The sequence below is a fragment of the Tachyglossus aculeatus genome, chromosome 6, assembly GCF_015852505.1.
Source record: "Tachyglossus aculeatus isolate mTacAcu1 chromosome 6, mTacAcu1.pri, whole genome shotgun sequence".
In the NCBI taxonomy this organism is placed as follows: domain Eukaryota; kingdom Metazoa; phylum Chordata; class Mammalia; order Monotremata; family Tachyglossidae; genus Tachyglossus; species Tachyglossus aculeatus.
In genome coordinates, this window is record NC_052071.1 from 37,174,090 (window position 1) to 37,198,279 (window position 24,190).

Consider the following 24,190-nt stretch of genomic DNA (forward strand, 5'->3'; position numbering starts at 1 on the left):
GGCTGTATGACTAGATGGGAGGAGTGGACAGAAGGGGTAAAAGTGCTCTCATTAATCCCAGAAAACTGTTTGGAGAGGTAGACTCTCATGATGGAAGGGGTGTCCTTTCCTTTCTGTTGCAGAGTTGGGCTGGGAACCATCCCAGTAGGTTGATTCCCCTCCACATTTCAGAGCAGGAAGGCTATTTAATAATAATAATAATAATAATAATAATTTGGTATTTGTTAAGCGCTTACTATGTGCAAAGCACTTATTTGGAAAGTGCGATAAAGATTTTGGAAAGTGACCCACCCTTACGTGGAAATCCATTTGTTTTTCCACATCTTAAGTCCCAAAAGACATTACCAGAGGATTTGCCACCAATTCGGTTTTCGTTAGATTAGGATAGGAAGAGGAAGAATTCCTCTGTCCCCCTCCATACAGCCCTAGGGAAGTGAAGCATGGGATGATCAATTTTGAAACTTGAGGTTTCTGAAGACATTCTTTGGAGAAGATCTTTAAAAAAAATCACTAAATGCAAAAAAAATAGTAAAGCAAAAAATAGAGCCTATCACATTATCTGCCACCATTTTCATGAGGTGCACTATAAAACCCCTCTCAGGGTCGCAGCTGGAGAGTTGCCAGTACCCTACCAGTCTCGGCTACGGGACGGAGAGTCAAGCAGAGGCCTTACCCATTCCATTCCTAGCTTGGGCAGTGGTTAAGGAGTGGAAGGCAATCTGGTACAAGTCAATATTCACCCATGCTGGGCAGCAGTGGTGTGGGAGAGAGTCGAGGGAGGAGACTCTAGTTTACTGCGCTGATGGCGGCAATGATAAACCACTTCTGTATTTTTAAAGAAAACTCTATGGATCCACTGCCAGAACAATTGCAAATAGAGAGCTGGGCGCTCTGGGAGAGATGTGCCTGTGGTGTCGCTACGGGTCGGAAACGACTCGATGGCATAAGACAAGACAAGCACTATAAAAGGAATGGGGAGTCTACCCTAAGGACACACTTTACACAATGTATTAGTAATGTACCCAAGAGGAAGTCAATGAGAAATAGAACAAATGAGCAAGGAAGTATGATGCGTATGATGACTATAAAACAGAAATCAAAATATATCAATGAAAATTATGGCTCGTGGATCCGATCCCTGGGTCCCATTTTGTCACGTTAATTATGGGAAAAGAAAGAAAAAAAAGATAACAATGAATACCCTGCATATGGAACTACCGCATTTTCCCAAAATGCTATAAAGTTTGGAGTGTAGCCTGGTGGAAGAACACAGGTGTGAAAGCCAGGAGACCAGGGTATGAGTCCTAATTCACTCACTGGCCTGCTATATGACCTTGGACAAGTCACAACCTCTCAATATCTCAGTTTTCTGAGGCACTGAGACTGTGAGCCAGTATGGCACAGGGACTGTGACCCACTTGATATTCTTCTATCTACCCCAGGGTGTAACACATAGTAAATGCATAATAAAAACATGCAACTGAATTTGCATAGTACAATAAAACCTATACATTGAGGCAGGGCTGGTGATAATATTTTCTCTCTGATTTTGGACAACAAAAGTCTGAAGAAGAAAAATCTGTCAACTTCTTCAGCCTGCTTTTCAGGACCCACCTCCTCTATACCCTCCTAGCTAGCAGTGGTAGTGAAGGCTGAGGCAGAAATCCTAGGCCAAAGTGAGGACAGAGTGTGTAAACCATTTGAGATCTAAACACTCTCAAAAACGGCCATTTTCTTCATTTTCCCTCTTTCCCTGCAATCAGATTAGGAGTGTGGCTGCCTAACCCCCAAGTGACAAAGACCCAGGTTCATGCATTACTACATTTCAAAAGAGGCCTGCCTTCATATCTACTATTGCCCAGTACAGTGCTCTGCACACAGTAAGCGCTCAATAAATACAATCGATTGAATGAATGTTCACTGGCCTCTTCACTCCCAAGGCCCCAAAGACAATTCAACCACCTCCTCAGGGTTCCCTAAACACTGGACTCTTCACTCTCAAGGCCCCAAGGTCAATTCAACCATCTCTCCTAGTCACTGGCCTTTTCACTCTCATTAATTCATTCAATCATTTATTGAGTGCTTACTACGTGCAGAGCACTGTACGAAGTGCTTGGAAAGTGCAATTTGGCAACAGATAGAGACGGTCCCTACCCAACAATGGGCTCACAGTCTAGAAGGGGGAGACAGACAACAAAACAAGTAGACAGGTGTCAATACCATCAGAATAGGTAAATAGAATTATAGCTATATTCACATCCTTAATAAAATAGAATAATATGTCCAAATATACACAAGTGCTATGGGGAGGGGAAGAGGGTAGGGCAGAGGGAGGGAGGGGGGGCGATGGGGAGGGAAGGAAGAGGAGAGGAAAAGGGGGGGCCCAGTCTGGGAAGGCCTCATGGAGGAGGTGAGCTCTCAGTAGGGCTTGGAAGGGAGGAAGAGAGCTAGTTTGGCGGATGTGTGGAGGGAGGGCATTCCAGGACAGGCACTCCAGGACAGGGGTAGGAATGTGGGCCAGGGATCAATGGCGGGACAGGCGAGAAAAAGGCACAGTGAGGAGGTTAGCGGGAGAGGAATGGAGTGTGTGGGCTGAGCTGTAGAAGGAGAAAGGGGAGGTGAGGTAGGAGTGGGCAGGTGATGGAGAGCTCTGAAGCACATAGTGAGGAGTTTTTGCTTCATGCGAAGGTTGATAGGCAACCACTGAAGATTTTTGAGGAGGGGAGTGACATGCCCAGAGCATTTCTGTAGAAAAATAATCCGGGCAGCAGAGTGAAGTACAGACTGAAGCGGCGACCCAAGGACTCAATGACTCAAGGACAATTCAACCATCTCCACTGGGCATCACTGAATTAAGCTATTATTGCTGTTATTTACCTCACTGACCCCATGACCCTTCAATGCCCTGACTCCTGTCGGCCCACTCCCGTCCTCCCCTCCCACCACACCTCCCCCGCCCCCTCTGCCTCCCAATTCCTTCCCTCCCCTTCTGCCGCCCCCACCCTAAACCTATAATCCTGCCCTGGAGCCACACCTGCAGGGGTCCCCACCCTTCTTCCTCCTTCCCCCCTGCACATTCCCCAGTCAACTGACTCCCAACCAAACCCTCCCCACCCTTTGACTGTCCCTCTTCCCACTACTCCCACCACGACTTCAGCCAAGTGTGGAACCCCCGCTCCATCTTGGGAAGCTTCCCTTTATCCTGGTCCTGACTCAGTCACTCCTCCTCTTTGTCATCACTGAAAACTGGATCTCCTCAGATGACAGTCTCCCCTGCTGCTCTCTCCAGAAGGAGTCTCATCTTCTCCCATTCCCCAAGACTCACTGGGAAAGGAGGTGATATTGGCTTCCTTCTCACGACCCAGTGCTTTCGCACCATTCCTCCTCCCCCATCCCTCTTCCCCCACTCGCTTTCAAGCCCATATCATCCGCCTCTACCACCACCTCCAGATTCTAATAACTGTCACCTACCGCCCCATAGGTCCCACCTCCAACTTCTTTAACCATTTTGATTCCTCTCTCACATTCCTTCTCTCTTTCTCCATGCCCACGTTGAGCCACGTGGATGTTCCTGATGACCCTTCTGCTGACTGCCTTTTTTCACTCCTCAACTCTGCTGACCTCCTGCTCCACCCCACCTCTCCCAATCACCAACTTGGACACAACACTCGATCTCATCATCTCTAACCACTGCACAATCTCTACCCTCACCAACTCCGAAATCTCTCTATCTGACCACAGCCTCCTCACTTGCCTCCTCTTCCACACAAACCTGCTCCCCATAAATCTGTACTATTCCCCCCCCAGATGCCTCCAATCGTTTGACCCCATTCAATTTTCTCAACTCATCACACCCCACTTAGCCTCCAGACCCAAACTACCTTTTCTTGATGACCAAATAGATACTCTAAACACCACCTTCTCTACTGAACTCAACTCACTCGGTCCCCATCCCTTCATCCCTAACTTACAGCCCTGGATCTCCTCCTTCACTCTTGTGCTTGAGTCACAGAGCGTTGCTGAAGGAAATCCAAGTATCAGGTCGACTTCGTCCACTTCAAGTTTATCCTTGCATGCTTTACCTCTGCCGGGCAAAATTATTTCTCTGCTCTTATTAATTGTGGTATTTGTTAAGTGCTTAGTACAGGGTCCTGCACATAGTAAGTGTTCAATAAATGAGTGAATGAATGAATGCCAGAACTTAGTACAAGCGCTGGGGTGGAAACAAGCAAATTGTGTTGACACAGTCCTTGTCCCACATGGGGCTCACAGTCTCGATCCCCATTTTACAGATGAGGTATCTGAAGCCCAGAGAAGTGAAGTAACTCGCCCAAGGTCACACTGCAGACTTGGCACCCATGCCCATCGCCCTTACCAGTTGTTCCAGACATTGAACTCCCTCCTCAGGTCCCCTTCTCCCTATACCCCCCCCCCCCCATCCTTTGCCCCCAGTGACCTGGTCACCTACTTTATTAGGAAAACTGACTATCAGGAGTGACCTAACATCACCCCTGCTCCTCCTCAGTCCCTCCCCCTTCCAGCCCCCTTTTCAAATCTCCCATCCTTCCCAGCAGTATCTCTAGAGGAGATCGCCTGCCTCCTTTCAAAAGCCACCCCTTCCACCTCTACATCCTACCCCATTCCTTCGCACCTTATCAGAAGAACTGTTGTCCCCAACCTTTTTCATTCCACAATAGCCATGTTCAACCGCTTGCTTTCCAATGGCTTCCTCCCCACTGCTTTCAAACATGCCCATGTCTCCCCTAACCTAAAACAACCCTCCGTTGGCCCCACGGCTCCCTCCTGTTATTGCCCCATCTCCCTCCTACCATTCCTCTCCAAACTCCTGGAATGAGTTGGCTAAAGCCACTGCCTCAAGTTCCTCCCCTCAAATTTTCTCCTTGACCCCCTCCAATCTGGCTTCCATTTCCTTCTCTCCACAGAAACCACCCTTTCAAAGGTCACCAATTATCTCCTCCATCTTAATCCTCCTTGACCGCTCAGCTGCAGTCGACACTGTCAATCACCCACTTCTCCTGGAAGCATTATCCAACCCTGGCTTCACTGACTCTGTCCTCTCATGGTTCTCCTCATCTCTTTGGCCATTCACTCTCAGTCTCCCTTGCGGACTCCTCTTCTGCCTCCAACCCCCTAACTGTGGGGTTCCTATTCTCCCCTTCTGTTCTCCATCCATACCTACTCCCTTGGAAAACTCATTCACTCCTATGGCCTCAACTACCACCTCGAGGTAGAGGATACCCAAACCTACAACTCCAGTCTTATCTCTCGCCTTCTCTGTAGTCTCACATTTCCTCTTGCCTTCAGGACAGCTCTACTTGGATGTTCTCTCATCACCTCAAGCTTAACACGTCCAAAACAGAACTCCTTATCTCCCCACCCAATCCCTGTCCTCCCCCGAATTTCCCATCACTGTAGATGGCACCACTATCCTTCCTGTCTCACAAACCCATAACCTTGGTGTTATCCTTGACTCTTCTCTCTCATTCAACCCAAGTATTCAATCCATCACTAAATCCTGTTGGTCGCATGTTCACAGCATCGCTAAAATCTGCCCTATCCTCTCCATCCAAATCGCTACCAAGTTAATACAATTATTCATCCTATCCTACTTGGACTACTGCATCAGCCTCCTTGCTGACCTCCAAGCCTCCTGTCTCTCCCCACTCCAGCCCCTACTTCACTCTGCAGCTCGGATCATTTTTCTACAAAAATGTTCAGGCCATGTTCCCTCACTTCTCAAGAACCTCCAGGGATTGCCTATCCATCTCCATATTTAACAAAAACTCCTCAGCATTGGCTTTAAGACACTCAATCACCTTATCCTCTCCTAGTACAACCCAGCCTGCACACTTTGCCCTTCTAATGCTAACCTTCTCACCGTGCCTCGATCTCGACCGTCTCGCCGCCGACCCCTAGCCCACATCCTGTCTCTGGCCTGGAACGCCCGCCCGCCCTCCCTCAAATCCGACAGACAATTACCCTCTTGCCTTCAAGGTCTTACTGAAGGCACATCTTCTCCAGGAGGCCTGTCTTAAGCCCCCCCCCACCCCCTTTCCTCTTCTCCCACTTCCTTCTGCATCGCTCTGACTTGTTCCCTTTATTCATCCCCCCCCTCCAGGCCCCATTTCACTTATGTACATATCTGTAATTTATTTATATTAATGTCTGTCTCTTCCCCCCAGCCCAGATGGCACGCTTGTTGTGGGCAGAGAATGTGTCTGTTTGTTGTATTGTACTCACCCAAGCGCTTAGTACAGTGTTCTGCATGCAGTAAGTGCTCAGTAAATACGATTGAATGAAATAGTTAAAATATCCTCCTCTCTTTGCCTTTCAAAGAAAAGTAAATCCTAGTGTAGATTTGGGGATTCAGTATGTAGTAATGTTACCTAATGAGTTCTAACCAGCCCATGATAGTTAAAGCTTGTATTTTTATGAATGTAGTAGCTTATAAAAGACCCCATTATGTGGAATGCTTCAAGTGTACACAAAACCTTTTCTGGGACAAACAGTAAAATCAGCAGGGCTATCCTGCACTTATTTGCTCAAGATAGCAGGCATTCAGTTCCAGCAATAAATTGTTACTTTATCAGCTATCTTCAGTAACACAAACAATGAACTGCAGAAAAATCAGGCCAGTTATTCTGTAATACAAAGACTATGAGTTTCAGCCAGGTTTGGTTATAAGTTATCAAAACAAACAAAAGATCATAAATTTCTTCAGAAAAATAGTAAGTGGCAATGATTGCTAAATATTGGCTTAAATTGTGAAGTATCCCCAAACTGAATCTTCCTTTAAAAGTGCAAAATTTTCATTATTAGAGCCCTCTCAATAGAGAAATTTAAGCTGCCAGATTTCTTCTCTTCAAACCCACACCTCCATCTTTACTTAATTTTTGAGAAGTTGAGCTTCTGAGGTATTCTTTACCTCAGTACAAGAAGCAATTTAATATGATCTTTCTATTTTTTTCCTCCTTGAATATTTCAGAAAAAAACGCTTTAAATGGGTTTATAGTTTTACCTACTCTAGAAGTCCTCTGTTTCCCATGTAAACCTGCAAGAGTAATTGATCTAAAGTAAAACGAGTGCAACTGCCAATGCTTTCCCCCATAATAACGGTATTTAAGCATTGATTATGGGCCAAGTACTGTACTAAAGAGCTGGGATACATGTGATACAACTAGATCAGATTATAGTCCCTGTCCTACAGGGACTCACAGTCTAAGGGGTGAGAGAGAGCAAAAGGGAACTATTCCTTCACTGAAGCCCACACCCTCAGCAGGCAGTGAGACATTAGTAATTGGGCGCTTACTTTGTATAGAACACTCACGTAAATGACAAGAACCTTTTCTGCAAAGAAATGACAAAGGAGGGAGACAAGCAGATAAAAGTGATTAAATGTACAACAGTTACAGTAATATAAATATTTTTAAAATCCCTCCTACCACTGACTCCGCCCCTATATATGCAGCAAGCTATGCTGAAGAAGGGCTCAGGTCACCATCAGAACCTCAACCCTACCCTCGGCTTCTGCGTTCGGTGGCTGGAGTTTGAAATCTTACCTGCATCTGTCACTGCTGGTCCACTTCTGGCTAGGCTTGCTGGAATTCTACTGGTAGCCCAGCAAGAAGTAGATTAGCAGGTGCAGAAACTGGTAAAAGTGCAAAATCTAATCACTACTAGTGCCATCTCCATTATGGTGGTTACCACCTGGGTGCTCTTCCCAGGGACAAAGCTACCAAGATACAATAGTTAGCAAGTGCTTTTTATTTTCAAATTCCACAATATTAGGATTCTTGAGAAAATGTATTTTGTTTCCTTACATCAGAGTTAAAGCATAATCAGATCCAGCTATCTATAACACTAAGTGGTGTTCTTTTCATTTCTGTAAAAATCCAGTTTGTAATACTGAAAATATATGGGAACATGGTTTATTGAAAACCAAACAATTCTGGAACATTCTTGCTCAGGTTCTGCTGTTGGCAGTGTTATAGATATACCATTTTTTGTGTCTCAGTCTCCCAGCCATAACTTGAACAGATTGTTACTTGTCTCTAAACTGTGAAGTTGAAGAATAATTAGCTGTAGAACACTTAACAGGTACAAAAAAACTATGACCACCCTAAATAGTAGTTAGGTTCTCAGCTTCCAAGATTTCCTGCCTGAATCCAGAATCTACCCTTCTACCTGGGTCTTTGACTCCATCACCTTTCACTTGCTCCTATTCTTCTCTCCTCCCTAACTGCCATCTTCAACCACTCACTTTGATGACTCCATCTCCATCCCCTCTGTCTTCAAACTTAAGTCTCCCCAACCCTAAAAAAGTTCTCACCTTCCCACTGCCCTCTCCGGCTTTCGCTTCATCTCCCTCTATTCCTGTTCAAAAGTAATAATTACAATAATAATAATGATGGTATTTGCTAAGCGCTTACTATGTGCCAAGCACTGTTCTAAGCACTGGGGTAGATTCAAGGTAATCAGGTTGTCCCACGAGGGCCTCACGGTCTTAATAACCCCATTTTACAGATGAGGGAACTGAGGCACAGAAAAGTTAAGTGACTTGCCCAAAGTCACCCAGCTGACAAGTGGCAGAGCCGGAATTAGAACCCATGACCTCTGGCTCCTTAGCCCATGCTCTGTCCACTAAGCCATACTGCTTCTCAAAAGTACTCAAACTGGTTCTGCACCATCTATGCACTTGGACATTTGATAGTAGCCCTGCCCCCACCCCACAACACTTATGAACATCTTTAAATCATATATTACAAATTACTTATATTAGTGTCCACCTGCCTCTCTAGGCTACACGTTCCCTGCCCAAAATGAGCATTTCTGCTAATCCTGTTGTACTGTACTCTCCCCAAGTGCTTAGTACAGTGCTCTGCACACAGTAAGCACTCAGTAAAAGCAACTGATAAACCAGCTGCCTTCACTTTCACTCCTCCAGCTAACACGATTCCGGGATCTGTCCCTTCCTCTCCATTTGAACAGCCACCATGTTGCCTAAATCACCACAGCTAGACTACTGTTATCAGCCTCCTCACTGATCTCCTGACTCCAGATTCTTATTTTTCCAGCCCAACTTCACTTTGCTGCCGGGATCATTTTTCTAAAACATTATTCTTACTCATCTCCCCTCACCTCAAAAGTCTCCAGTGGAAACCCCTTGCTCTCCTCCCATGCTAACCTTCTAATTGTGCCTCATTCGAAGGCTCCTCCCCAGAATCCCTTGACCTCATGTCCATCCACTTGCTTAAAACACTCTCCCTTTTAAAATCTACCCAGACCATAACTCTACCAATTCAAGGTGCTCCTTGAATCCCACCCCCTCTCCTCCAGGATGCTTTCCTAGGTTAATTCTCTCCTCCCTAGGCCACACCCAGGGCAGTGTGGCCCAGTGGGAAGAGCCCGGGCTTGGGAATCAGAGGTCATGGGTTCTAATCCCGGCTCCGCCACTTGTCATTTGTGTGACTTTGGGCAAGTCACTTCACTTCTCTGAGCCTCAGTTACCTCATTTGTAAAATGGGGATTAAGACTGTGAGCCCCATGCAGGACAACCTGATCACCTTGTATCCCCTCCAAGCGCTTAGAACGGTGCTTCACACATAGTAAGTGCTTCACAAATGCCATCATTATTATTATTACCACCTCAGCCGAAATAAACTCACAACATAGATTACATACTATACATTTAAGCACTTATTCATTCACATACCCATCTTTCCATTCTTTTTCCTTCTACTGGTAATTTATTCTGTTTCTCTCTCCCAGAGGGAAACAGCCACAAGTATGAATGTTAACTGGGGCTATGGCATTGGTGGAAGGTTTCTGACCAGTGAACCACTTAGGGTATTTTACGTGGTGGAGAGACCAGTGCTCTTTCCGCGAAGCCATGAGACTATAATATCCAGTTGAGGCTTCCAAAATTTATGTAGATGTCAAGGGGGCTAGATGAAAATGGTAAGAGTCATCACCTTAGGAGATCTAATTAATTTGTTAGAGTCATAGTGAGCAAGCACAGCTCAAGGGCCATAGCTGGTCTGTCAATTTTTAATCTAGGCTTTGTACTCCATTGTGGGAGTGGTTGGTAGATTAAGGAGGAATGCAATCCAATATCCTAGGTACCAACACTAAACTGCACAGACTCTACAAGGCCTTGGGCCCACCTCAAAAATACTGGAGGGTGAAGCCAAAGTCCCCTAACAGAAATGCCCTCAGGGCCAAAAAACTTGCCCAGTCCATCAGATTCCCTAGGAAATTCAGTAACTGGATGGAAAACTCAACCTGGATTTATACATTTGAGACCTGGAACAGGCACATTATTGGTGTAGTTCCCCCATGAATAAAATGAGGGATGGTCAAAATATAGCCCAAACTCTACCTGCTCCCCAATTTAGTCCAGCCTCTTGGATGGATTCAGGTTGCAAATATAGGCACAAAATTCAGCCACTTGTGCAACAAGTCTTGTCTGCTCTGGATTCTGTGAGTACAATCACCAGGTGCTGTTGATCTCCGGGACCGCTAAATGATCTCTGGGACCGCTACATGCATCTGTAGCTGGCTCAAAGGCAAACAAGCTGGAGAAGGTAGAAGTGGTTGCACTTCCATAGTTTAACAAGCCACTTGCCCTAATCTCACCTGACCAGGGGAGTGGGTTTGGCTCTCAGCACCACTCGGCTCTCCAAAATCTGCATGTGTCCCATTGACTAAACTTATTGCCCAGCCCTGCTGTAAAGCCTGTATATACATTTCTCTCTGAGAGCTTTGGTCTTGGCACCATTTCAGCCCTCATTCCATTTGGTAGAATCACCCTAAAACAATGACATAGCAGAACTAATTCATCCATTGGCTAAAGAGCAGTTACAAAACAAGTAAAGAGCTAGAAAATAGGCCTTTTGAGGAAAGGTTTAAGGACTAAGGAATATACCAACTAGAAATTCCATACTCTAAGTTTTACCTTGTTAGAAAATAAAGCCAAAATATAGTTTTTCTGCTCATCTGGGATTCAAAGTTAGGGTTATTAATACTTATATATGTGTACTTTTCCTCTTCGAGTGAACTACCTTCACTTTTCCTGGCTATATCAATCCAATTGATTTGACCATTTTTCCAACATGCCACAGTCATTTTGGTTGCTGCCTTTCAACTTTGAAGAAGTGAAACGAGAAATATCTACACAGATGGATTATACCAGAAGAGGACCATATATAAATATAAAACCCGAGTTTACCCTTTCATAAACAAGACTCAAAAATCCCATCGGAAAGGTACAGCTAAGATTGTTGTATCTTCAGATATCCAATACATTCCCCTATTGTTTGAAAACCCACCATTTTCACGGAGAGACGTCTCCATCTTTTCTCAATCACTTATGTTGTGGGTTTCAAATAATGCTTTATATCAAAGCATGGAATAATGAAATGATCTCAAGAAACTTTAAACCAAATCTTTACTCATTTACTTATGCAATTACCAGCACCTCTCAACCCAGTTAGTGGAAGGAAACCAGAGCAAGCTTTTATGGCTAATTCTTGAAGGATTAGCAAAGAGGCTTCTTTAAATAGCATATGACCTGATGTTTCGACATCATAAACCAAAATAAACAGTCTTCCAGGCTGCACTTAGATCAGTAGCCTTCATTCATAGTAATATCCTATGTTTAAACAAAGAGCAGTGGGCCAAAGTCTCTCCATGAGTATTCAAATATCAAGAAATAGAAGCCACAAAAATGAATAACAGTAATGATGAAAAGCAGGTGGTGTATATGAACAATCTCTAAATCTAATACACATCCTCCACATTATGGTTTAAAAGGCTTTTTTAAAAAAATTCCCAATGGCCAAATATCACTTGAGGAGTAGTAAGAACTATTAATCTTTCATGGCCATTTACACTGCTACTACCAAGACATTCTTTACAAATTGATCTAGGGCTTTAGGGAATTATTACATGTGGGTTAAATACTCAGAAGAGAAAAATAGTCTCCAAAGAATAAGGTGTAAATATCTTCTGGAGTCCAAATATACTAAAATGAAATTCTAAACACTTGGTTGGTGGGGGAGGGGTGAGCAGAGGTAAGAATAAGTGGGAGATGAGGGCACCACTAACAGAAATTGCCAACAGTGTAATTGTTCAGTAATGTGTGCTAAGTGATTCCTTTGCTCTTGTGCTGAATATGTGGTGTGTCTCTGGCCCAACTCCAAAGAGTAGGCTAACCTCTGCCCCTGCATTTATCCCTCAAGGCCATTTGCTCTTTCATTTGCACAGCAATCCTACTCTACTTTCTTCATTAACTGCCTCACTCAAAGCCTCCACCCTCTCTTGCTGAATTCTAACTCCCTTCTGAAGTGTCCACTACCCCCACCTCCCTCAATGCCCAATGCCTTCGCCATTTGGTTGACTTTACAGAAGTCATAAGATGCAAACGTCTCCCAGGGCCACCTCTGCCTCCTCAATATTCTCCTGCTCTCACATTTACATTCTCCTCTTCCCCAGTTGACCCTAGTAAAGCCTGTATATAAATTTCTCTCTCAGAGAGCTTTGGTCTTTGCAACATTTCAGCCCTCATTCCATTTGGTAGAATAACCCTAAAACAATGACATAGTAGGACTAATTCATCCATTGGCTAAAGAGCAGTTACAAAACAAGTAAAGAGCTAGAAAATAGGCCTTTTGAGGAAAGGTTTAAGGACTCAGGAATATACCAACTGGAAATTCCATACTCTAAGTTTTACCTTGTTAGAAAATAAAGCCAAAATATAGTTTTTCTGTTCATTTGGGATTCAAAGTTAGAGTTATTAATACTTACATATGTGTACTTTTCCTCTTCGAGTGAACTACCTGCACTTTTCCTGGCTATACCAATCCAATTGATTAGTAAGGGCTAGGTGAGTGGTTTCTTTCAACCCTGAAGCCCCATGAGAAGGAGCTGTCTACCTGCTCACCTTGCCCTGCTGACTCCTCGATGCCACCAAGAAGTGCCAAAGCTTTGACCTGACCCCCTGGCTGCCCTGGTGGGTTGGGGGGAAGGCCGGTGGGTCAGGACATGGAGAAGACAGTGAGACTAGAGGTAGTGAAGGCTCAATCAGGGAAGACCTTGGAGGAGGTGTGCCTTCGACCAGTTTGGAACAGCCCATGTCCCACGTGGGGCTCACAATATTACTCCCCATTTTACAAATGACGTAACAGGCACAGGGCAGACATGTGGAGGAGCTGGGATGAGGATCCAAGTCCTCTGACACCCAAGGCCATGCTTATTCCACTAGGCCACGCTGCTTCCCCTATAGCTTCACAAACCGTAAACTCTATATTTCTGTATTTATAATCTAAGTATTATACCCCTGGTACTTGTATTTTTTACATAATGGTATAATTATGTTTGTGGTTTCCCCCGTCTCCCTCATTAAAGTTCCATAATAATAATAATAGCATTTATTAAGCGCTTACTATGTGCAAAGCACCGTTCTAAGCGCTGGGGAGGTTACAAGGTGATCAGGTTGTCCCACGGGGGCCTCACAATCTTAATCCCCATTTTACAGATGAGGTAACTGAGGCCCAGAGAAGTTAAGTGACTTGCCCAAAATCACACAGCTGACAATTGGCAGAGCCAGGATTTGAACCCATGACCTGTGACTCCAAAGCCCATGCTCTTTTCCACTGAGCCACGCTGCTTCTCTGTAGGCAAGGACCATGTTATTCTTTATAATTGGTCACAGTGCTCTTCACAAAGTACACGTGCAAAAAAAAAATACTATTAGTGATCTTAAATTATTCCATTTTTTCCAGAATTCAGCTTGAATTGGTGATTTGTTTTATCAATTCAACTGGACTTCCTGTAATCAACTTCACTCAGGTATTCTTTTAGAACTAGTTCCTTCTCTGACCCTTCCCGAAATGTCAGCACTGCTGAATGGCAGCTTCCTGTTCTGCCGCCGAAATCCGGATCAACTTGTTTTCAGTTATAACAAATTTTTTGCACATAGGCAATGCTCCACTGCAACATGCTCCAAAAAAAGGTCACACTGTAATTCACCAGTACTTTACGGTGGATAATTGATAATTATTTTTCCTCACTTTTCAGATTGAGGAAACACTTCAAAGAAGCTAAAAATCTGATTGACTTTAACCAGCATAAGACGAACTGGACATGGCTTGGGATTATCCATTACCACTGGGAATAGTAAATTCCAGACCTTTCCGCAGCTTGGTTTGATCACATGATCACAATGCCACCAGGGTCCAGATCACTCTACTGCTGAAGATATGATAGGCTCAACCACGTTCACAGGACAAAGCTTAACACTAAAATTAATCATCTTCTGACTTCTAGTCCTGCCCAGGTCTAGAAAAATGTAACAAGGTTATGACAACAGCTGGATCAATGGTTATGAGTCATAGCAAAAATATTTGCATAAGCAGAGTGAACAATAATCCCATTATCCGAACAGAATGAACTAGATCAACCAATTAAATGTCATCCTAAATAGGATTTTTAAATCAGTAGCATTAAAATAAATTTTTATAGGATTATGTAACACTAAAAGAGACTACATTGCATCTGGCCCTTGGAATCAAGCCTTGACTATTCCAAATCTACAGGTTAGTACCATAAAATGGATGTGGATTATGAGAAATGTGTAGGAGTTTCTAACTAGACAACATCCAAAGCGGAGGAGAAACAGGCAAAAGAAGTTTTAGGGGTGAGAGCCAGAAGTCCTCAGGGATGAGGCAGGAGTCCAGAAGATACTTGGTTCCTCTGCCTATCCTTCCCCAAGCTTGTCAGGATTGTGCTGTCCATTACCCCAGCCCTTCCCCACTCACCTTCAAATGTAATCCCCGCTCATCACGAGACAAAACTTTTTATCTAGTGTAGACTTTTGCCCTATTTAACTTTAGACTTTCACTGCTTTCCCAATCTAACAGTTGTCAGGAAATTTCTCTATTTAGCATGTCTTCCTTCGTGTATAAACCCTTTCTTAAAAGCTGAATTAAAAACATAAGCAATGTTATATTGGAGCAGACCAATGGTTCACGTTGTCCTCAACAGTGGCACCAAAAGATTCCCGGAAAGCAGAGTGGGTCCACCCTCAACCCCCTAAGGTTTGTCACATGAGAAGGAAGTTGTCCTCCTATCCTCCATGCCTTTGGGACTCCTATTAGCCCCTGGCCCAGCCTCAGAAGGACTCAGAGATCGGCAGCACAAGGTCTTCTCAACCTTTAGAATGATGGAAAGACCATTAGATTATAAACTCTTCAAGGGCAGGAATAATATCTACCAGCTCATTTGTATTCTCCCAAGCACTTAATACAGTGCTCTGCATAAAGTAAAATACCACTGATTGACTGAATGAACACAGCTGTGGCTTTTATGCTTGTTGGTCTAAGCAGCAAGGAGCCCAAAACCCTGCTGCCCTAGCCTAAATGCCCTATTCATTATCTTCCTTATTGCTCACATTTTTTTGTTGTTGTTTTCTTCTGCCTATATGTGTATCACCAACATCCTCCCCACTCCCTTACTTTTAAATTGTGAGACCCTTGGGGGGCATGGAGTAGTTAGGGACTGTGTCCTTAACTCATCTGTGCACTTTTTTCCCCCACTGTCTGGCTCAGAGTTCAGCACACAGTAGGCACTTACCACCACCCTCATTAATTCATTCAATCAAATTTACTGACTGCTTACTGTGGGATGTACTTTATAACATTTGTAATTTTTCCCTCTAACAGGTTCATGGCCACAAAATGGGTTTAACCTCTTCCTAATAAATTTATGGATTAAACATCTATAATAAATTATCTAAAACTTTCCAGAACCTATTGCTATTCTTAACCCCCAATTAATCATTATAATTATGGTATATTGTAAAGTGCTGGGTAGATAAGATTATCAAATTGGACACAATCCCTGTCCCACAGAGGGTTCACAGTCTATTTTATCCCCACTTTACCGATGAGGAAACTGCAGTCCAGAGTGGCAGAAAAGGGACAAGGACTGGACTAGAGAAGCAGTACGGCTCAGTGGAAAGAGCATGGGCTTTGGAGTCAGAGGTCATGGGTTTGAATCCCAGCTCCGCCACAGGTCTGCTTTGTGACCTTGGGCAAGTCACTTAACTTCTCTGAGCCTCAGTTCCCTCATCTGTAAAATGGGGATTAAGACTGTGAGCCCCCTGTGGGACAACCTGATCACCTTGTATTCCCCTCAGCGCTTAGAACAGTGCTATGCATATAGCAAGCGCTTAACAAATACCATTACTATTATCTCCAACTCAGTCTTTTGCTCTTTCCATTACACTGCACTCACTTCTATCACATCTGACAAGATTTTTTTTTAATTTTAATAGTGTTTGTAAGTTTGGCACTTACTATGTGCCAGGCACTGTACTAGGCACTGGGGAAGACACAGGTTAATCAGGTTAGAGGTCATCCCTGTCCCACATAAGGCTCACAATCTTAATCCCCACTTTACTAATGTGGTAACTGAGGCATGGAGAAATAAAGTGACTTGTCCACGGTCACACGGCAGACAAGGTTAGAACCCAGGTCCTCTGATTTCCAGGCCCATGCTCTTCCCACTAGGCCATGCTGTTTCTTTAGGGTTTTGCCCACTATAATGACTTTATTTCCATTGCACTCTATAGCTAGAGCTCTACAGACCAAGTTGAGAGAGACTCAAAAGTTTGGGAGCAACTAGGGGATCAAAGAAGTCACAGATAACACAAAGTCCTACAATCCAGTTTTCAAAATGCCTAACTGCCAGAGACATAACCAGAGTGCAGAATTCCTATGTACTTAATGTTAAAACTAGGTTACAATTCCAACATTTAAGTTTTTTACACCATCAATATTACCTGCTAAAATAGGGGTTTATTTCAGACCTGTAAATGAAAACAGTATTATTCTGAGGGAAAGAACTGAAAATGAAGATGTATGTCAGAAGGTGGAGGAATGGAAAAGGATAGTAAAAAAAATCTTCGAAGGTGACAAAAAACTAAAGTTCTGCACAGATAGAAAATATGTTCGGTTTCAACAGTTTAGATCTACATATTTCAGTTTAGATCTACGTTACATTCTAGTTCCAGACCAGTGCTTTGACTGTAACCTATGCTGAAATTTGATAGCTTAATGAGACCAAAATGCCACACTGACCTGCAGTTCACACCAGGCAACTTCCACCCAAGTTTCCGTATCCAAACCTTTAAACACTGTTTTGAATGCTCCTCTCCCCAGCTCGATGTCAAACTTCAGGAACCTGCCACTTGGAGAGGTGGCTACGGCCTTCATTTCCGCTTCCTCTTCTATCTCCTTATCGCTTTTCTCCTTGAGACAGTCTTTGGAAACTTCTGAAATAGTCTTTGAACACTGTTCGTGTTTAACCTCTTGTCCACCTTTCAGCGCATTAGCAGAGATTCTGTCTATCCTCTGGCTATTTGTGGTAGCCTGCTCTCTCTCATCTTTTGGAGCGGACTCGGAGACTTTGTCGTCTTCTGTGATCTCCACGCTCTTTCTGAAGAATCTTTTCTTCTCGGTAATTTCGCCAGAAGCAGAAGAGAAAGTGGCAATCTCTTTCAGTTTACCTTCCATTGTCAAAGGAGCATCACCCGGGGGAATGCTATTTTCCAAAGAAACTCCATCAGATTTCTCCGAATCCTCAGTGCTAGCTGGCTCACCCGAATCTGTAGCCATTGTAAAGATGACGCTAGAAGCGTTATTGTTTTCTTCTCCACTCAGTCGAGTCACATCATAGGTTTCAATACTACTTGAACTTACTTCCTTTCAGGGTATTATACACATCTCCTCCGCAACCTGAAGGGAGAGGGGAGGGGAAATGATTATTTTTTAAAAAAACTTATTCCACAGCAGAAATCAAAGTTTTAGCTCTGAGTGTACAAAACTAAAATTTTACTCTCAAATTTAAAAGGACTGCTGGCTAGAAACACATTTTAATGCATACTGAAAACGGAGTGTGGTCTTCATAAAATTTAGATTGTGATTCAGTTTTCCGTTTGTAGGATGAGGGGCAGATGACAGAAAGGATCCTGACACCAGCCTAAGCAATTCTGTCCTATCCCCTAAATTGTGAGCACAATGTGGGCAGGAACATTCGCCATCCATAAGGAACTTTCACTTTAGGGAATTTGTGCTGAGTTTCTGGTGTACCCTCCTAAGTGCTTAGTTCAGTGTTCTGCACTCAGGCATTCAATACATATCAATGATTCAAGTGCTTTCCTGAGTCTCCCTCCTTCCACTTTGGGGATTTTAGGTAACTGGCCACAGCACAGGGACACAGCAGCTCAGCAGCTGCCTCAACATGTCAGAACATTTCTGTGTGTTTCCTCATCTGTAAAGTGATTTAAAAAAAATGATGCTGATCTAACTCCTATGATAACTGAATGTCTGGATCACTTCTGATGTCTGTACTTTCCGTGCACCCAATACAGTGCACCGCACCACGTAGGAGCTCAATGAATAGTATTTCTAAAAAAAAAAAAACAGCCCCAGAGAGCCAAAGCCACCATATAAATGCTTATTTAAACATTGTTATAGATTTCACAATTAATATGAAGTACCATATTAGTAAAATGATACCATAATAAAGTGTTATTACCAATTTAGCATGAAGTGAAATCTTTTCATTCCTTTTTCTACACCTGCAAACTTCGATAGCCTGTAGTACACTAGTCCAAAATAAGTAAAGCTATACAAAATAACTAGCAATGCAAATTTTTTTTTTAACCCAGGGGATGAGTATTTTAATATTTCACACGGGAGAAAAAAAATTTACACAAAAGCGGAGTCACTTGTCAATTCCAGTGCTACAAGAAGCTACTATGAAATATAATACATACAATTTGTATCTACAACACATGCTTATCAATGTGGCCTTGAAAGCAAAATCATGTAACTAAAATTTGAGTTACACAAACACATTGCCCCACTGAACTTGAGGTTTGCTAAGAGCAAAACTATTTTTCTTCTACCTTTCCCTCTCCCAACCTTGGATTTAATGATGCATTTTTTTTTTAAAACTTCCTTTGTTTTAGGGTCTACCTCAATAGATATTAGAAATGGCAAGAAAATTTATGGGCATGCAACTATTTTTCAATCAATTAGCATACATTCTGTCAAGACCTGGGAAAGCTTCAGTGAGGAATGAAATAAGCAGCGAGGAGTGAGCTGGCAAGTTCATTGTGGGCATGGAACATATCTACCAACTCTGTTATATGGAACTCTCCCATGTGCTTAGTACAGTGCTCCGCACACAGTAAGTCCTCAATAAATGATTGATTGGAGTCAATCAGTGGAGCTGCTGTTACCATTAGTTTTCATTTAATGTGAAGCAACTGAACAGCTTGCTTAGTCTATCTGATCCAGGGCTGATAATGATTTGTCAACCCTACCAGCAAACACCTGACAGCATAAGACAAGACTGGTAAAATGCCCCTCTCTCTTTCACTATTAAAATGAAATTATTGTTAACAGAACCCAAACATCCTCTTGCACAAGTAGCCCATATTCCCATAGAAGGGGAATGAATTCCCTCTATGGCCTCCAAATGATTACTGGAGACAACTCAAGTCTGAACCAGAATTAGAAATGGGCTCTAAGCATCCTTTCTTTATCTTTCCAGACAGCCCTACTACGTTCAGATGGAAGGTGCTAACTTCAGCTCCTGGGTCTCATTTAATACTGAGTAGGGCCAAAGGCCCTGGCATCCTCAATCCAGGGCCAAAAATTGGAGCCAGGTGAGCCCTGGCTTCCCTCCAGAATATGTGCTTGCTGCAGGAAAGAAGGACTTCCGTTTTCTACCCTGGCCTCTTTAAGCCCCTAGGAGTTTGTTTTGTTTTTATGGCATCTGTTAAGCGCTTCCTATGCATCAAACACTGTTCTAAGCGCTGGGGTAGATTCACGTTAATCCCTGTTCCTTATGCGGCTCACAGTCTAAATAACAGGGAGGACAGGTAATGAATCCCCATTTTGCAGTTGAGGAAACTGAAGCACAGAGAAGCGACCTGCCCAAGTTCACAGAGCAGGCAAGTGGCAGAACATGAATTTGAACCCAGGTATTCTGGCTCCCAGGACAATGCTTTGTCCTCTAGGCCATGCGCAGACATGATACTTTCCAGATGAAGGGGAGTTCAAAGGAACATCCACTACAGTCCAGAAGCCAGACTTACAGGGGACCACTTTCAGTTTCCCTGAAGGTAGCTGTATGAAGCAGCAACAGGTGAGTCTAATGGTGTGGTGGGAGGTTACTTATGTGAGAAGACCTAGAAGCAAACAATGGGACACTCTGAAAGGATGTGTGAAGGAGGAGGCAGTACACAGAACAGCTGAGAAGGGGGTCAATAAGATTAGGAGAGGGTGAAGAGGGCTACCCATTTCCCTCCACATCAAGCCAAATCACATTAACCATGGGCTTCTAGGCTCTTTCCAGGTCTCTCCTTTTAACCCTTCTTACTTCTCTGCCCTTTTCTCCTGCTACTCCCCAGCCAGCACTCTACAGCCTCCTCCCCAAAGGAAACAATCTCACTGCCCCTTGCTCACACCTCTACCACTTCCATCCCCTTGCCATTTTCTCTGTTCAGAATGCCCTCCTTCTTCAAGTCTGCCAGATTATAGTTCTGCCCCATCTTCAAAGCACTCCTGAATCCCTCTTTTTCCAGGAGGCAATTCACTCAATTGTTTTTTAGCCCCAAGTTGTATCTTCTTAACTAACATCTCAGTATTTCTGGATATATCAATATATGTACTCTAAGCACTTATTTATTCACATTATGCATATTTCCCTGTGTTCCTACTATCTGTAAATTATTTTGTTTCCCCCCATTACAATGTAAGCTACTTTACCACTTCTACCTCTATTGCATTCTCCCAAGTGCTTATTATAGTGTTCTACAACAGGTGTTCATATAACTGCAGGTGGTCAATAGCTGATTGAAGAGGTCCAAGTCAGTACAGAGAGGAAAAGGGAAAGATTAAGAAAAGGACGGAAGACTGAATAAAAGAAACAGGAGGGAAGGAGTCCAAAAACTGCTAAAAATATACTCAGTTCTGCCGTGTTTTAATTACACGTTTTGGTTATAACGTTGATAGGGAATGTTTGTCCAACAACACAAGCCTGTTTGAAGACACCAAGCCCCAATGTTGGAAGAAATGGCCTGTGTGCATAATCCCAACATCACAATGGGTGACTGCCACAGCATAGTCTTTAACCCAGTTTTACAAAAATGCATCCTTCATCATATAGGAGCATTGGACGTACAAAAATATTCACACAGTTTTTACTAGACTGACAGAAATGGGAGTTGAAAACATCCCCATAGATTCAAACATTTACAAGCAAGCCTCCTTCTTTAAGTTGTAAATTTATGTAACCTTGACAGACTCCCGATACCAACTAAAGCACATCCTAGAACAATATTTTCTAGCTCACTTGTTTAAGTTAAGACTAAGCCTAATTAAACCTGCAAAAATGAGATTAAACACTAAATTTCAAGTTTCTACAAGATATACATTGATACGCGCTTGTGGTAAAGGAATAGCTCAATTTTTGGATGGCTAAAATAACTGTGGTATGTTAGGCACCAAGAACCGTACTAAGCACTGGGGGAGAGAATGTTTCTCCTGAAGTATTAAAAACACACCCAATCACAAAAGCTAGTGATTTTTCAAAGTAAAAAAAAACACACAATTCCTCTTTTGTTAAATTATTTGATTAGCAATAAGAATAATGTGACAATCCTAGCAGAAATAAAGCAAAGTAGAATTACCTTATTTAATTCAACACTGTCTGTGTGCTGACCTGGTGACCAATTAGAGAAAAGACTAAGTTCCAGTACTATTTTAGTTAATGGTATTGAATGGGCAGCGCTTGGGAAAGACAAGACTTAATAGATATGCTCCCTGTCTTTATGGTGCTTACAATATAGCAGGAGAAACAGACATTCTCCTACCTTTACTCCTCACCTAACAAAATGCCACTAGGAAAAATCACGGAAGGGGACAGAGTAAACTGTAATAGGATTCAATTATAACAACATTAATATTAATTGTAGCCATGCCTACCAAGCCAAGACCGGAGCAGTCAAAAACCATGTTTGCCTTTCCCTTTAAAGAAAAAAGTCTATTTAGCAGTGCAGGATTGTAACTCATCACAACAGTATTTCCAGTTTCTGACCTTGTGCAGATCTGAAACAAGTCAATATGATTTCTGTGAAACAAGTAATACTTTTCCCATGTGTGCTTAGATTATTTTTTTGAAATCAAAATGTTTTCCTTCCATGCCAAGTCTTTCTTTTCTCAGTATAGATTTCATTTGAACAACTTCAGCCCTCAACTGAGGGAAGTCAAAATTCAAATCTTTGTTGTCCAACTAAATACACAGATTTGAAACTTTTGCTGAATTTTCTATGTTATGTAATTCCAAACAACCAAAATGCTAAACCACATGAGACCTCATCTCCATTAATATAACTTAGGCACCAATATCTGCAACTAAATAATCTGCAATCTAAAGTCCTATCCTCACTATAGGGAAGAATAAGGGCATTAGAGTCTTAAATGGCCAAAGTTTAAACATTCTGTAGCCAGCAATATAATTTAACAGGCTAGCTACAGGGCAGAAAAGGAAAAGCACATGCACAATTTGGAATTATTATTCTCTTTCTTCAGAGAAAGGACCTTTACCAGTGAATATCTGGTTTGGAGGAGGAGGGAACAGGAGATAAGGAAGAAAGGGAAGCACCATACTTCATCTTCAATCAGACCTATCACAATCAGAATTCTCCTCCATAAATTTTCTAAAGCTAGCAAAGAGTATATTGCTAGTCATCTTATCCTAAAACAAACAAATAAACCCCAACAGGGGTCAACTTCAAAACAAATTCTAAAGTGGAAAAAAAAAATTCTATTGTAGATCTGATTCACTGAGCCTAAAATTGCTATTTATTCATAAATAATAATACATAATCATCAAAAGAGTTTCAATGCATATGCACATTTAAATTCAAAAATACACACAAAAAAAAGACAGGCCACACAGATGATCAAAGTATAGTCCACTCCACAGGGAAGGTAAAAGGATATGTTCCCTTTCAGGAAAAACACCTGACACTTTCTGTTATCTTGTACTACTCTTCTTCACAAGTTCTCAATTCATTTATTCAGTTCTTCTGGAACGTGTATTTACATAACATTTTGACAGAACACTGTTGGGGGAATATTCCAACAACATTTATCTTATACGGATAAAATGCAATACAGTGTAAGCAGAATGGTTGTGCATATGCCCAGAACTTAGAACATTTCTTGGCACATAGTAAGCGCTGAACAAATACCATAATTATTATTATGTCACACAAACTATGACATTTGCCTTAGTGTGGGGTTTGTCAGAAACATGACCCTAAATTATCAAAGAACTGAGCGTATCCTTAAGAGTTTCTTATAAAGAGGGGTAGCATAGGAATACCCAGAAATGAAAGAAACAGGTTTCATGATGCAGAGGACTACCTACATCATCTTCAACAAAAGAAAGGGCCACATTGGGTACAGGAACTACTCCTTTAATGTAGAAATGGTGTGATAATGGTGTTTGTTAAGGGCCTACTAAGTGTCAAGCATTGTTCCAAGCCCTGGGTTAGATTGACATTAATCACATCAACGTAGTCCCTTAGAGAAGCAGTGAAAAGAGCCCGGGCTTGGGAGTCAGGGGTCATGGGTTCTAACCCCGGCCTCCACCACTGTTAGCTGTGTGACTTTGGGCAAGTCACTTAACTTCTCTGGGCCTCAGTTACCTATCTGTAAAATGGGGATTAAGACCGAGCCCCACGTGGGACAATCTGATCACCTTGTATCCCCCCCCAGAGTTTAGAACAGTGCTTCGCACATACTAAGCAGTTAAATACCATCATCATTCTCACCATTCTGTCAATGAGAATTAATTGATTCTTTGGGCCATAAGAAACCTATCAGAGTAAATTCCTACATCACTATACCCATGGTACTCATTGCTAGTTTATTAAATTCACTCAAGTTGCAGAAGCATAAAAAGTACTGTTTAGTACAATGACTGAGAAAACAGGAGCACCATGCCTTGACCAAAGCTCCCATGTACACAGAACCATTTCTTCCTACACCCAATCTACCTGTACTAATCTGTGAACTGTGTTTTTAAC

At 42.7% G+C, this 24,190-nt stretch overlaps 1 protein-coding gene across 1 annotated transcript in view; it reads right to left on the reverse strand.

The window, feature by feature from the left end:
• The window catches only part of WNK3 (WNK lysine deficient protein kinase 3), a 99,310-nt gene that overhangs the window by 69,743 nt on the left and 5,377 nt on the right, over nucleotides 1-24,190 (reverse strand). The window contains exon 2 of the mRNA XM_038748279.1: nucleotides 17,160-17,816. Coding sequence (XP_038604207.1) covers nucleotides 17,160-17,696 — 537 coding nt within the window. The 5' untranslated portion in view covers nucleotides 17,697-17,816. The remainder of the gene's footprint in view (nucleotides 1-17,159; nucleotides 17,817-24,190) is intronic.